This window comes from Gymnogyps californianus, chromosome Z (genome assembly GCF_018139145.2).
Source record: "Gymnogyps californianus isolate 813 chromosome Z, ASM1813914v2, whole genome shotgun sequence".
Taxonomy (NCBI): Eukaryota; Metazoa; Chordata; class Aves; order Accipitriformes; family Cathartidae; genus Gymnogyps; species Gymnogyps californianus.
This window is the reverse complement of record NC_059500.1, coordinates 56,994,471-57,010,241: the sequence shown is the minus strand read 5'-3', so window position 1 is coordinate 57,010,241 and position 15,771 is coordinate 56,994,471. Positions and strand designations below refer to the sequence as shown.

Sequence of the window (15,771 nt, the reverse complement as noted above, 5' to 3'; positions counted from 1 at the left end):
CCAGACCAGAACAGTAACTTAGGGTGGAAGACTTTGCTGCAGATTCCTCTAGTCCAGCTGCAGCTCAAAGCAGGGCTAGCTGCAAAGTTAGATGAGGTTGCTCAGGGCCTTCTTCAGTCACATCCAGGAAAATTCCAAGATTGGAGACCCCACAATCTCTCTGGACAACCTGTTCCTGCTTGATCACCTTCACGGTGATTTTTTTCCTTATATACAGTCAGAATTCCCCTTGCTGCAACTTGTAATCTTGGACGCTCATCCTCTTGCTGTGCACCTCTGAGAAAAGCCTGGCTCTATGTTCTCTATAACCCCAATGGCAATGTTTTCATGTGGAGCTACTGGAACTTTTAATGGGCTAGGTCTGAGCCCCTCTATTAGGCTATTTTATTTCCCCTCACCTAGCTTCTGTGCTCCCTCACTTGGACTTTCGTTTTCATCCAATTTTTTACACACACATTCTTCATACTCCCTTCTAACACAGCAGTCTGTTAAAGTAAGATGACCTAGAGCTGAACATGAGGCAAGGTTATAGGGAGATCAGTGTATTAGCAAGAGTCTTCCGGAAATAGCTAGAAAAAAACCCGCAAGGTTTCATGCACACAAGCCCTCTTCCAGATCTGATGTAAAGACAGTATGCTAATGCTAAGCATCTCCTTTCCTAGCAAACTTTGCTCTCCATTTCAACTCATGTGTCTTCTACACCTGTGTCTCCCCTTTATTCCTTTTGTGATCCTGCTTCTGCACCTGACGACCCCACAATTACAGTTCACTGTATTTCCACACAGTAATTCATAATGCTCTTACTCTAACACTCTGCTGCTGCATGAAATTTGCTATTCCTAATTTTGCCCAGAATTGACTTTTGATTCTGCTTTTTCCCCAGATTTGCTTATGAGTTATAGGACTTCGAAAAATGGGCAGTTTCTCTTCTATTCTCTAATTGCTCCATTTTGTTTTAATTCAAAATCCTGAAGCAAGCTGGTGTAAGACAATCCATCCTATTTTATGTGCTTGTTCTCAGGATGAAGTTCTTCCAATGCGTAAGTCTTCCTTGCATTAGCTGAGGTCTCTGTCATTGCAGGAGACTTTCATCATCCTGTGAACAGGAGGAGGGAGTAGAAGGAATACTATTGTCAGCTCCATGGAGATGTATGTATTGAATGATGACAGCAGAGAACCAGGCTCTTAAGTGGCCCATACAAGTGGTACAAAAACACTGTGGCTGTTATTACAACCCATCAATCTGTAAGCCTGGCAAGAAAATTGTTCTGCATTTGGATTGTTTATGATTGCTTTTTTAAAATTCATTATTAATTGCAGTGACCTCTGTTACATTGAATTATCTGGATTTGGGTGAAATGTGCCTATCCCATGCTTTGTGTTTTGGAACAGTCTTTAAATACCCCATAAAAATTTGGACAGCATTTACATTCCCAGTGCCCAGAGCGCTATGTGCAACACAGGAAGAAAAATCAGTTACAATACCTTATCCTCTAGACTGGCACCTGCCGTTTCGTTTTCAACGCTGAGATCAACTGCAGATGATTCTTCAACTTCTTTTATTTCTGCATCTAACAAATAAAGCCCCAATAAAATGCAAGAGAAAGGTATCAAAGCATATCAAAACATCAAAGAAACAAAGGGCACACTTTTTTACAGCTACTCACAGGATGCTGACAATAGAGATTTACATCATTTGGAGTTACATAATGGATTCTAGGCTGGGGGAAAACAAATTTGGAAGGCAGGATGGCACAGACTGGACAATCCAGTTTTCCCACCTTAAAAATTAGTAGTGTTTCACTTATGAAAGTTTGAAGATAAGTATAGCCATATCAGTAAAAATGCTCTGCAGCAGTGGTTTTTACAGAACTTCATTTGCATTTTTGTTGCAAGAAATCCATGCTACCTTTTACAGCTGAAATTATTGGAACATCAGTCCTGGTTTTCAGGCCTTCTGACAAAAATTGGCTGACTTCAGAAATGGCGTATACTGCAATACAGATTTGCTGTGGAGCTGAGCAACAATGACAAGAAAGCGTATGGAGATACACAAATCTGACTCAATATTGCTGAATGCAGGCATGTGCTACGGAAAAGGTGCAGTGGATGCAAGCCATCCATTTACTTCAATGAAGTTATATGACAATTTACACTATCTGAGCATTTGCCCAAAGACAACTTTTATTACATTATTTTCTATTGATTCTGCCATAGACTGAGAAAGCTTTCCAAAAAAACAATCCGGTATCAATTATTTTAGCACTCTGAATATGTAAAAGCATCAAATTTTACTCACCACCAGGAACAGATTCCAAGATTTCATTGGCACTAAATCTGTGCTTCACACTTAATTCCTCAATACTTTCCTCTGGTGATCGGTCTGTTTCACTCACTTGTGATGTTGTTACAGCAACATGGAGACTTTCAACTAGAGAGGAAAATATGCAAAATTACAGAGGCCCCTTAAATAGCTCCTTGATGCATAAATCAATTACATAGAATCACAGAATAATTTAGGTTGGAAGGGACCTTCAGAGGTCATCTAGTCCAACGCCCTACCCAAAGCTGGTCAGACTAAATTGGGTTGCTCAGAGCTTTACACAGACAAGCTTTTAACATCTCCAAAGATGGAGACTTCACAGCCTCTCTGGGCAACCTGTTCCGTTTTTTTACCACCTTCATTGTATATAATTTTTCCTTTCATTTAATTGGAATTGCCCGTGTTCTAAATTGCTCCTGTTGCCTCTCGTCCTATCACCATGTGCCTCCGCAAAAAATCTGGCTCCTCTGTGTCCTCCTATTAGGCAGCTGAGGACAGCAATGAGATCCCACTAAGCCACCTTCTCTCAAGACTGAACAGACCAGCTATCCCAGCTTCTCTTCAGATGTCATCTTGGTCAAGACAACAGCCCCCTAGTCATCTTGGTGCTGGATTTGCTCCAGTTTGTCAATGTCTCATGTCCAGGGGAGCCCAGCACTGGTCATGGCACTCCAGATAGGACTCACCAGGGGTGAGTAGAGGAAGGATCACCTCCTTCAACCTGCTCACAACGCTCTTCCTAATGCAGCAGCCTGGGAGGAAGTTGGCCGCCTTTGCCACAAGGGCATATTGCTGCCTCATGGTCAACCTGCTGTCGCATAGGACTCCCAGGTCCACTTCTGCAAAGCTATTTTCTATCTAGTCAGTGTCCAGCCTGTACCAACACATGGGATTACTCCATCCCAGATGCAGGACTTTGCACTTGTCTTTGTCGAACTTCTAGGGGTTTCTCTTAGCCTGTTTTCCCAATCTGTAGAGGTCTCTCCAGCACATTGATGACCCCACCTCATTTGGTTATAGCCATGAATTTGCTAAGAGTGTATTCAATCCCTTGGTTAACTTCATTAAGAAATATATTGAATAGTATTGGTCTCAGGATCTATCCCTAAGGGAATCTCCTAATAACATGTTGCCAGCTGGACATTGTATCACTGATCACAATCCTTTCAGCCCAGCAGACCAGCCAGTTTTCCACCCAGTTACGCAGTCTGCATCTCACCAATTCAGCTGTAAGGATACTATAGCCAGCGCAGACAGTGTTGAAGGCCTTGTAGATGTCAAGGTAAACAACATGCACTGTTCTCCTCTCATCATAAAACCCATCAGGTTGGTCAGACACAATTTCCCTTGATGAATCCATGCTGGCTGTTCCCAGTCACCTTCTTGTCCTTCAGGTTCTTGGAAACGGCTTCCAGGAGGATTTGGTCTACCACCGTCACAGAGACGGCAGCGAGGCTAACTATTTTGTAGTTCCCTATATATTCCTTCTTGAAGAGGGGTGTGATGCTTGCCTTCTTCAAGTCATCAGGAACTCCTCCTGATCACTGTGACCTTTCAAAGATGACAGAAAGCAGCCTCACAATGACATTGGCCAGCTCCCTGAGCAGCCTTGGATTTATCCTGTCTCATCTCATGGATTTGTATATATCCAATTTGCTTAAGCACTCCTTAATTCTATCCTTCTCTACTGTGAGTAATGCTTTATTCCTATAGAGTCTCCTATTAGCTCAAGGACTTAGTATTTCTGTTCTGGAAAATGATCCCCACAAATCACCTACAGTGTAAGCAACTGTAAATTCCTTACAGTGTGCTGAAGAGTCTTGAAATCCAAGACATCAGCAACATCATCAGCATGAGAGAAAGTGAAAATCAAAAGTGGGCAGAATAAGGTGTGTAAGTATAGGCTGCCATTTTAGCTAAAATGACATTTACTAGTGCATCACTGACTTATATTCCCTACCCAAGTTTTATCAGTTTTATCAATAAAATGCTCTCTGACTTCATAATGATGATGGAGACCAACCTTCGCTGCTTTATCAGTTGAAATGTGGTTATTAGCCCACAGCTCTCAATTTAGGTGATGCTAAAATCTTGTAGTCCTTCTCAAAGAGCATATGGCCCATGCTGGCTGAGTTTACCATGCCTCTTTTCAGCTGAGTTCAGCAGGAGTTTAGCTGAACTTCCACCTAGGCAAGGTATCCACAAATACCATTTCCTTCCTTCCTTTGGAGGACAGCACTGTAGGTAGCACAAGCTATCATCTCTCTGTTAGACAGTATGCAGAAAAAACACGGCTCCTACAGCAATTCTGGCAGGTGTTTCTTGGCAGATCTGCCAAGATGATCTGCAGTTTGGTCTGTATAGGACCCTACATGATTCTGATCTGTCATCAAATCAATCAAGGTAGGTGAAGGTCGGGGACCAGATGCAATATCATATTGCATCCTGTGATCTGCTTCACAGGGCTGTACTGCAAGGAGGACAGCTAAAGAAACAATCCTCAGGTGCAACCTAACACCATGTCCCTGCCTGCTCACATATGATGTTATGAACTAAACATATCCCTTATCTTACAATCTGGCAGGCACCATCTTGTGCATCTGACAAGTATAAACTTGAGAGACTTCTCTTCAATGCCTTTTGCCAAGTTTTGACACTGCCAGTTCTTCAGACTTGAAAATATCGTAGCACAAGGCAACATGGCTGTACTTTGTTACCTTGAATTATCTGCCCACGTGAAGAGCCACCAGTCCACTCCTCCCATGCAAACTCACCTTCTCTGAGTGCTGCTGCCAGCAATGAAGCAGCCTGTGGAGTTTCTCCAGAATCAGGTTTGATAAGGAGGTGAGGTTCTACATGAACATCCTCAAACCCACTCATATCTCCCAGTTCTGAATAGATATGCAACTTCTCTTCCAAATAACTACAGATCTGCTGGTCCTGGTTACTCAGTGACTCTGTCAACGAAAATTGAACTCTGTATTAATATTTTTTATCCTGCAGGTAAAGCACATTCCCCATTCACCCTCCTAATCCTTACGCCACATAGACACTGCTAACCCGAGCTAAGCCTTTTTTAAGTGGCCAGGAACCAAATTCATCCCATAGTCTGTCCTAATGAAAGCTGGCAGAGACCCTGGCAGAGGGCCAGGCTAGTGCCCTACCCTGATGAGGTGGTCTTGGCTGCGCTCTGGGGCCCTCAGCTACCTCCTGTTGCACTCACAACAATCAATGCTGGAAAAGCACTTGGCTCAGGCAGCCAGAAGATGTGCTGATTCAGTACCTCGACGTCAAAGAACACCACCTACTCTCAGCAGAGGATGCCCTTCCCTGTGGCTCTCTACAGGAAGAACGTTGCTGAATTTCTCTCCTCGCCGCAGTATAGAGATGTGGAAGTTAGGTGTAGAGGAACCAAGGAAGCAGAATTTACCCCTATCAGCTACATTTTCAGATAAAAATAATAGCAGCAAAGGATGAAATGCCATAAACAAGCACAGAGCCACACCATTACTGAAGATCTGAGGTATTTCCACAAACATGGAACTACCTTGATGCTAATCTGGGAAATTCAGTGTTTATTCTGAAAGCATCCATTTTTATTTTTCTTTTTTACTCATGGTAATGTAGCAAAAATATAAAGTGTCTGGGAAAAAAATGGTTCTCTTTCAATAAACTCACATTATACCATCAGACCACCCCAGCTTTCTCCGTTGTGACTCTGCCTATCGAGCCACTCTGAACCCACCAGCCAGTATGTGCACATGATTCATTCATCCTGAACTCTCAGGATGCAGGAGCTCTCAGAGTGGCAGGAAAGGTACCACACCTTGATATTTCTGAATTCTGGATGCTTTGGCCTCAGCAATACGTCTGTCCTCATCAGATTCACTCATTTTTCCTTCTTCTTCTTCCTCTGGACAACTTCAAAGATGAAAGACAAACAAAGCTGGATAAAGCAAAATCTGTACATCATATATTCATCTCTAGTACAGTGTTGCGTTCATAATAAACAGAACACAACATCAGCACCAACTTTTGCTACAATCCAGAATCATGCCATTCGTCTGCTTCTTTAAAAAGCAGTAACTGGACATAAACCAGACTGAAGGACTCCTTTTAATTCTGGTAAGGCTGCGTTGTGCAGCGACTAGGTGGCTGGCCCTCATGCAAGTTTGCTGTGCTAAGCATAAGCTCGGGCCCCATGAGGAGCAATGCTTTCCCTGCCATTCTTAAGGAGCTGACACGAAGATAACAGGCATGATTGGAGATCTCCCCAAAACGGTTGTATGGACACCTGCAGTACTCTGGAAAGCATTCATTGCCAAAGGCAAAGGTGAGGGAAGCTTACAATGGCTGGTAAGGACCTCTAACAGGGAGCTGGACAGGTCTGCTGATTCAGTGGGAAACCAGAAGTAACATGGGAAGTTTGGCAGAAGTGATGGTGAGGTTTTGGGGTCTGTGAATCCTGAGCTCAGAGGAAAACCCAACCTCACAGGATAGATCCAGTGCAATGCAGAACACAGAGCACACTGCCACGAATATCCAACCAACCTCTCATCTGCTTTGGACTGCTAGGATGAAAACCAAAAGCCTTTTCCTCTACCTTTCCACTGCATCTTGAATATGCCTCATCCAGTTGTTACGTTCCTCTTTGGAGCTGGTATGAACCTCATACATCTCAGGCCCCGCAGATGAAGCGCTAATCAGAAACATCCCCCTTTCTTCGTTGGCTACTTCTCTTACTATGAGTCTCTGAAGGGAGATAACGGAAGGCTTCTGGTCCTGGGGGAAACAGCCACAGCACATGCAAATAATAAATTACTCTCTTATAAAACATCACACTTTCAGAAGAGCACGATTTTTCAATTAATTGGACTAATTCTAGTCCTGGTATAGTCAAACTACGTATGTTCCCACCAGGTGTAAGAGGCTGCAAGTTTTCAGTAGTCAGACATCTTTTTAAACTATTTTTAAAAATACATTATAGTATTTATGAACAAGTAAAGCACTGGGTATGTGCTAAAAAGTAAATCCCAGAGGCTCAATGATACTGAGGCACAGTATTCATATAATGTTTATATCTATATAGTTTGGGAACTTCTCTCCATGATCTTTCATACATTTTATGTGTGTTTACTACTACGTTTGCAGTTAAAATTATTCTTCTGTTTTGTTTTACAGAACCAGAAGTTAAAATTTATTTTAGATAATTGAAAGAGCCTGCTCTACTTCCCGCCTTCATAATCAGATGAGGCATGACACTAAAAATATCATTCTGTTATTTTCATCCTTCTTCCTATTTAATTTTGACAATAAACTTAATTTTCTATATACTGGCATATTACTGTTCTGAATATACTACCAGGATTTTAGGAAAAAAAACATTATGTGCCAATAACCTAGAAGACCTAATTTTTGAGAAATATACAAATAAAAGTGCAATGTGTATATTCAAACATCTGATAATATACTTACAACAGCTGCAAAGATGTATTTTTGATCTTTTTCTTGTAAGAACAGCAGTACATCAGTTAGAAGCAGAGCTAAGGTGTCTTGAAACGAGAAAAGGAAAATAATGTTTTTTAATAAAGTTATTACAATTATAGTTAATTTCCTCTTTTATCTTTAAAAAGGGAGAAGCCCTGATCAATAAATATCCCACTGAATCCTACAGTAAACTAAACTGGAAATATCTGGATTAGCCTATGGTCTGCATGAAGCAACTGCATGCCATCACTTTGTATCTCCCAGGAAAGACCACACTTTCTGCTATCTACCCTCCTGCAGCACCGTGCTGGAGCACTGACCCAGGGAAAGAAGAAATCCTTGCTCCAATGTCAGTACAGCCTGCCAGGCCACTCACAGGCAACCCGGCAAAGACCATCCCACATAAAAGTTGTCTTGTCTATGCTATAACATATACTCACGGCACAGTATTACACTGGTAAAAGTATTTCTGGAATAACTATGAACAGATAAGTTTATAAAGTTGTACAGCAAATATTAGTCAGCTCCAGAAAAACCCAACCCCTACATGTGATTAACACCAAAAATCAAATTCTGAGCTTGCATGTAAAAATCAGGCTCCAGCCAAATGTGGCCTCAGGTTTTCTTTTCCACTGCAGATGTCCCAGTACCACTGAAGAACAGCACATGATTTTTCATGCATTATTTTCAATGGCCAGTACTGTGAACAATATAAATGTACAAGTCAAGACTCTATGTTATGTGATGAAACTGCAAACCAATGAACTAAAAGGAGGGAACTGGAAGAAGAAATGCAGCTGATGGCTTTGTATGTGAACTTGTCTTCTTACCCAGATATACAGTGGATTACCCACAAACCATGGCAGCTTCTGGAACTACTCTTCTAGCAATTAGTGGCATATTCTCAATACCATTACCTCAGAAATTCCTGTTTGCAATACAGTTTAATAAAGTATTTTCATTCTTAAACCAAACAATCTTCATATGTTATTTGCAATGCTTGGATGGAATACCTTTGAAACGACCAGTCGCTGTCTTCCAGTACACTAAACCCTCATGAAGTATCATCCTGTCTTTCCTCATCAAGTCTTGCTTCCTAAAAACATGGCCATTTTTCAACTTTGTATATGTTTTGTTTTCAGTTCTACTGAGAATTTCCAACAGCTTTTGCTTTTTCTCATACTCATTCACTTTCAAATCTACTGCTGCAATGATGTCCTTAATTAGATGAAGGGCTTTGCACAGGTCTTTATGTTCTTCTGTTCCTTCTGTATGAAACAAAAAATATACAACATGATAGTAGTCAGCATATTCAAGAGAAGATATAAATCCTTACTTTCTGGGAACAATTAACATGATGCAAAGCTTAAATTGACAAATATATCATCTGAAGTTGAACCTAGCAATCAATTTACTAGAAATATTAGAGACGTCTACTTTTGTTTGACTTGCCCATTAGAAGATGACATGTACCTCAGATTTATTCATTAGTCAAAAGAACACGTTGAATATTTTCTGACATATTTATGAGTTGTTAGCATTTAAAAAATTTTACTGGCGAAGTAAATCATATAGTATGTTACTCTTCTGGCTAATTAAAAAGCCCCTTGAAACAGGATTGCAAGCACAAAGGGTTTGTATTTGGATATGCAACTTTCTACAACGCTCATTTATTGCCCATTTAGGGGGCAATATCTGTAAGTTATTAGTATTTCTAAAATGTTCTATGAAATTCCAGAGGTCGTTCAAGCTTTGTTTGAAAAACTGGAGAGTAATTTATGAAACGTTTGCCTAGCCCTACTTACAAGAGACTCCACCAGAATTAATTTCAAAGAAGGTGCAGATGCATGCCTGAATTAGTTCACACCCTCTAGTCAAGATCTTTTCCTAAACCAACTATGCTCTTCTGGACTTCTATGGCTTAGCCGGCTGGAATACTGGAAATCTTCACAGCCCAGCCTTGACAAAGACTACATACACGAGACACCCTGTTTAGGTGACGTTTGCCTGAACAGTAGATATTTACGTTGCCCTGGTTCTCTACAGAGCAGTGAATTTCATCTTTTGCTACAGTGTAGCAGTGCGTATTCCTTATGTTAGAAACGTGCTCGGATTCCAGACATGAAGCAACACTTCAGCTTTTATTCACCTTTTGAGTATTGCAATATCCTTTCAACCAGAACAGGGTATTTGGTGATTCGTTGGGTGACGAGCAAAATGCACTCAGGGATTCCTCGGCGTCGCGCCAACAGGTTACTATTTCTCAGCTGCACAGATACAAATATATACCTTAAGTAGTAAATGCATATTAAACCACCAATTGACTAATAAGAAATATGACCCAAATGCACTAGAATAAGCTAAAACAAAATGCTGGGTTATCTGAACCAGCCCCAAGGAGCAGTTGCTGCCCTGAGGGATGAGGTGTACTATAACAGGAACATGTGTGTAATACACACTGGATGCCAAAGCTTTCTAAAATTTGAAAGAAAAACGTAATTTATCAGCTCACTGGTTAAGGAGGAAAAAACTTCGCCATTTTTATTAGCTATTAAAAGTGAGTTACTGAATATAATTTTAATCCTGAATCTAAGTAAAAGCTATGTATCTTTTTCCTGAGCATTTTGTTCATAGTGATCGCGTTTCCACATAAACTTACTTTAATAAAATTCTGGAACTTCTTGTTTTGTTGCAACTCTTTGAAGAGATTAACAGCTTCTTTTTGATGGCTGCAAAACTCTCCGTATATTTTCTTCATTTTAGTTGCATTTTCCTCTGAAAACTGAAGAAATTAGTATGTGAATTGTGCTCAACATTGCACCTAACAGGAAGGTGTATACCTTTAATTAATGTATTCTGTGCAAATACAGAACTTTTATGCTACTTGTTTCTCAAGTTCTCTGAATTTCACTAACAGGGCCCGTCACTATAGAATGAAAATGGGCTAGCTGTTTTTAGGAGCAAGAAGAGGAACATAGACTGGAGAGAGCACAAGCGACCTCCACTACAGTCCTGCCAATAACAGCTAGAACAATTATTATAACAGCGTTTCCTTCACCTCTTTGCAAACACAATCCCTTTGAGGCTTATTTACGTATGTCTGATCTCCACACCACTTCTAGACAACATAACAATTCAGCTTCTTTATTTCAGTGGAGTGAAAACTGACTGACAGAAGGTGAAAAGCCACACTCTCCTGATTGCAAGGAACTGACGTGTGACCAGCAAGCAATTAGTTAGCTGTTCTACAGCCACCATAAACACGCTGTGCCCCCCCCTTCTCTAGTGAGCAGCAACTCGAGATGCACCATGCCAGATTACTACAGCAAATTAACAGGTAGTTTCTTTTCCATCATCACTCAATTCTTCACACCTCTGCTCAGCTGTTAAAAAAGTGAATTCATTGCTTCCATTTTTTGCAGTCCATGGTATGATGGCAGCAGCCCTCTACTGTGAACAGGACCAAGTTCATCACTTTCCTCATCACTTGTGCTGTATAGGTAGAAGTTCACACCAAGTTCATCACAGTTACCTGTCAGTAATGATTTTATCTCATTGCTATTTCACTGTGCAATAGTTTGAAGGGGACAGTCTTTGAATTTTATGAAGCAACCATAGCCCTCTTCTTGCCCATGGAAGTTTTAAAGTCAATAAATTGTTTAATTTGGGAACCTGGAGTACATAAAGGATTAACAGAGCTGATGCCTCTACCTGCTGCACAAGGATGTCTCCAATTCTGCTGATGACAAAATTACGTTCGCTCCCCGCCTCACATGATTCCTGCCGTCTCTCCTTCATTCTCCAGAAGAATTGCCTGTGCATCTCCAGTAGCTCATCTAAGCAGGGGAATATTCTGTCCACTGTGCTGTGATCCAGCTGCAGTTCTTCCTTCATCCCTTTCCTGAATATTTCAGACATAATGAACAGGGTATGGATGTGATGCACTTCTGTTTGCATCAGCTCTGCAGTATAAAAGAAAACAGCATAGCATAGTAATCACCTGAACATTTTGCAGACCTTCTAAGATAGACTTTAGCAACATTCAAATATACAGTCATAATCATTTTTTCTGTGTAAGCCTCAAACCTAATAGATTATGCCAGTAGAAAGACAATTTATCTGGCTCTGGCACAGTTCTCTCAACTGTACCCCACTGAACAAGCTGCAACTGCTTGAGCTGGGAATTGGATGAGGTCCCTTCCAACCTCAACCGTTCTGTGAACAGGGCAGACATGTCTCTGGTAGTCACTACTCTCCATTTCCTTAGCTCTAGAACACATTGTAATTTGTGACAAAAACTTTCTTTGAACCTTCTTATTATTCTGAGTTGAAGCTTTCATTCTTCTGGACATAAAATGTGTAGGTTCCCTCTCTATTTTCTACACCAAATTGTTTTTAAACCTACACAATGCTTTGAAATACTGACCAAAAATGACATCCTGCCTCTTGATGACATCCTTTTCTTGCTTGCTACAGAACATTGGATCCACAACAACACTCCAGGACTCTGCCTCAAAGTCTTGTGCATCTGTGCGGAGATCAGTCCACTGAGACAAATCCACATCATCTATGACAAAACATATATGCCATTAACACCAGGCATATGAACAGTAAGGGAAGTCCCTTTGCACATGCAGATCTATTCATATAGTAAGGAGAACACATCACAGGGATGAACGTGAGATAAGGCTTCTGCAAACATTGGCAGTGGCTTCACAACAGAGAAGCTTGCCAGATGTCAATATCATTACCAAAGTGTTGAAACGCAAATGTGACAGCGGGGGAGGAGAATTTAAAAAAACACCCTTCTTTTCTCAGATTAAATCTTTTTTACACTTCTTTCCTTGAAGAAACTTTTTAAAATTTAAAAACGAAATCCAACATTTTCAAAAGCAGATGTCCACTGAGAGATATCTGCACCATCCTTTGTGAGTGAATGCCCTTCAGCTTTGAAATTCAGTCTCACACCTAGCTACAGAAAAAGACTATTTCTATTCACTTCATAAGGATATGTAGCCATTTTAGGAGGGCAGTTCACCAGTGGGAGGTCATATTTTGGGGCTACTGAGGAAATACAAGTGATATAGGTTTACGTTTTGTAATGTACACTGTCAGTGGAGATGATTAGATGAGTGCAGAAGAAAAGTATATTGCTGTTCTGGTCCTGCAAGACTGCCAAATACATTTATCTCTGTTATTTTAAAGTGGTAACACCGTACAAAAATATTCTAAAAGTTATCGAAGAGTTAGTTACAAGGAAGAAAGGAAAAGTTGTATTTTAAGACCAATGTGTCTGATTGTATCATTTTAATGAGGGACACAATTGTAATTATCAAAAATAGGTGCTCTTCTTTTAGCAGATGAAGTGGCTTCCTGTATCAACTAAGGAGTTTTTCTACTTTGCACTTTCCAATACATGTTATAAAATGCAACATCTGTGCAATAGTTCTCACCTTCCATCACAAAAGGATCCACTGAAGAAAAGGTCCCTAATGCTTGCAACATCTCTTCAGAACGTGACTTGGACCTCCAAGTGCTAGTCTCAGAGTCTTGTTCAGAAAACGGCATAGAACTTCTACAGTAGAAAAAAAAAATCCCACATTTATTTGATGGTTTCAATTTTCCTAGAAATGCTGAATGAGGTATTTAGCATAGTCCCCTGGCAGCTGCCCTCTACCTTTCCAAACTGGCACTGGGGACACTTTTGGACAAGAAGCGGGACTGTTGTGAGGCTTCCCTCCTTCCAGCAGACAGTCCGATAGGCACAGAGGAAGAAGGATGCACTGAGGAGAGCACTGTCTGTGAAATGTCTCCAGGCAGGGAATCTGTGAGGCAAACCACAATACAACATTTTGACAAACAATGTAGAGTATGTCATCAACAGCACACTTACATTGAGAAATGCTATCTGGTGTTCATATTGACCTATACTGAGTTCAAGAACGTCCGCTTGCCACAGTACAAGACTGTGATGCTCTCCCACTGAATATAAAGATAAGACTGTAGGCAAAGTGGAATAACTCCAGCGTGGATATTATTGAGAAGAAAACAATCTCAAATCACACATGCTCTAGCATTGCAACCTGAACATAGGAGACCCAAATATTTGTGCATACAGTAAACAACATACTCAAAAGCACAAGACAGAACTGATTACTTTTGATTTTCATTCTCAGCGAAAACAAAATGTAGTAAAACTCCCACTCATTTTAGTAGAAGACGAGTTAATTCAACACTAATTTCTTCAAAAAATCCTACTCGTACTAGACACACACACACTTTCTTACAGATATTGAAATGAAAAATAGAAACACACAAATGGTGCAGAAAAGTTTGTGTTGTCAGTCCTGTAATTTTTAACCAAGGCTTAACTTAGAAGTGCTAGGTTAACACCTCCTAACTTACTTGTTACCCCAGCTTGAGATTTGTTTTTATTATGGTACCTCTCCTGGGATTTCTGAAAAAAGAAGAATTTTATGAAATTGCAATGAAATCATAGCTGATAACACACTGAATAGTCAACAGTAACTCATTTCCATATATCATCACACAAAAGGGCTTCAAGAAAGTGGTCCTAAATTATGGTCCTAATAATAACTAATAAATCCAAGTTTATTAGTTATTGGTAGATAACAATATTCAAAGTAGAATGATATTATTTGTACTACAATACAAAACTGAATCTGTTTATTCTAAACTGAGTCACTGAGTTACAGCATTCTACTTTCTCTATATGAATATTGCCTGTGAAGGCTGCAAGAAAAGAAGTTCACATTCAGGGCTTTATATTGAAATAAGCTTGAAGCATTTGTGGCAGGGCGCTACGTGAGGAAGCGTGGGTATCAGAGGCAGAATCGATCCCCCTTCCAAAGTGGACTTTTGTGAAACCTGTAGCAAAAGCCTGCTCTGCTTAGCCATGTATTTCACTTGAGGTGGGTCAGTGAACATTTTCTGCACCTCATTCTTGCTGAGATGAGTCAGGGGTGGTGGGGGCTCTTGTCTCCTCTTGACAAATAACCCACCAGCCGCAATAATTAAAACTGCCACTTCAGCCGTCCTAATGCCCTAAAGTTGCCCAGAAATTTGTGGAAGGCTATGATGTGACAGCCATAACCAAAATAAATAAAAACATCTGATTTATGTCCAGTTTAAGGCTTGTTTACGCTGAAGAGTCTGTACGGAAACATGTTCTCCCTGCAAGCCACCATGATGCAAAACCCAGCTACACCAGAAAGACACACTCCACTAATTTGAAAAATTACCTGTATTACTGTGGCACACTTCTCTGCAAGTCCCATTTTATTCCATGAGGGCAGAAGCCTTACACATCTGTTTCTGAAAATTATGTCTTTGCCATGATAACCTCACCATGCATGTATTCCTACTTAAAAGGCGGCAGTATCCATCAGCTCTAGCACTGATTTTGCCCTGTCTGCAGTGGCAGCTGAACACTGGGAGTGACTCCCTAGGCAGGCTGTGGAGTCTCCACCTCCAGAGATTTTCCAGAATGGGTCAGACAAATATCTGCCCAAATTGTTACCTAGAAGTCAGCCTGCCCAAGGGTGAGGAGATGGACTAGGTTGCCTCCCAAAGTCCCTTCCATCTCTGCTTTCCATTATTCCAAACATACGGGATCCCCACTTCTACACAAGGGGCTATCTGTGGTTTTGAGGAGCCTTTCTTTTTAATCCCTTTTGCATCCCTCCAGGCACACCATTTCACAATTGGAGCTTGCAACTCTTCAAAAATAGAAATACCTCTTTAAACTCCTTTCTGACCCTCTTCTAAAAATTGTTGTTCAAGCACAGTGCTTGCTCTGTTGCTCACATTAAACATTTTGACATCCTTGCAGCCCTTTGCATACAGACGCTGGGTCTGGGCAGGCTGTGTATACTTTCTTTTTTCCTTCATGATGTTTCCAGACCCCTTGGAAAGCAGATATGCTCTAGTAAGAACGGTGC

General features: G+C 40.8%; 1 protein-coding gene across 3 annotated transcripts in view; it reads right to left on the bottom strand.

Moving 5' to 3' along the window:
• ARHGEF28 (Rho guanine nucleotide exchange factor 28) overlaps positions 1–15,771 on the bottom strand; it is a 127,609-nt gene that overhangs the window by 25,640 nt on the left and 86,198 nt on the right. For 2 of the 3 annotated variants that reach the window (XM_050912739.1, XM_050912741.1), the window contains exons 20-33: positions 14,216–14,267; positions 13,488–13,635; positions 13,264–13,385; positions 12,237–12,377; positions 11,522–11,772; positions 10,470–10,592; positions 9,960–10,077; positions 8,824–9,078; positions 7,799–7,875; positions 6,927–7,105; positions 6,150–6,244; positions 5,098–5,280; positions 2,300–2,431; positions 1,486–1,571 (exon numbers count right to left, since the gene is read on the bottom strand). In XM_050912739.1, coding sequence (XP_050768696.1) covers positions 1,486–1,571; positions 2,300–2,431; positions 5,098–5,280; positions 6,150–6,244; positions 6,927–7,105; positions 7,799–7,875; positions 8,824–9,078; positions 9,960–10,077; positions 10,470–10,592; positions 11,522–11,772; positions 12,237–12,377; positions 13,264–13,385; positions 13,488–13,635; positions 14,216–14,267 — 1,962 coding nt within the window. Of the gene's footprint in view, positions 1–1,059; positions 1,097–1,485; positions 1,572–2,299; positions 2,432–5,097; positions 5,281–6,149; positions 6,245–6,926; positions 7,106–7,798; positions 7,876–8,823; positions 9,079–9,959; positions 10,078–10,469; positions 10,593–11,521; positions 11,773–12,236; positions 12,378–13,263; positions 13,386–13,487; positions 13,636–14,215; positions 14,268–15,771 lie in introns of those variants that run through there. The other variant, XM_050912742.1, reaches the window with a different exon arrangement.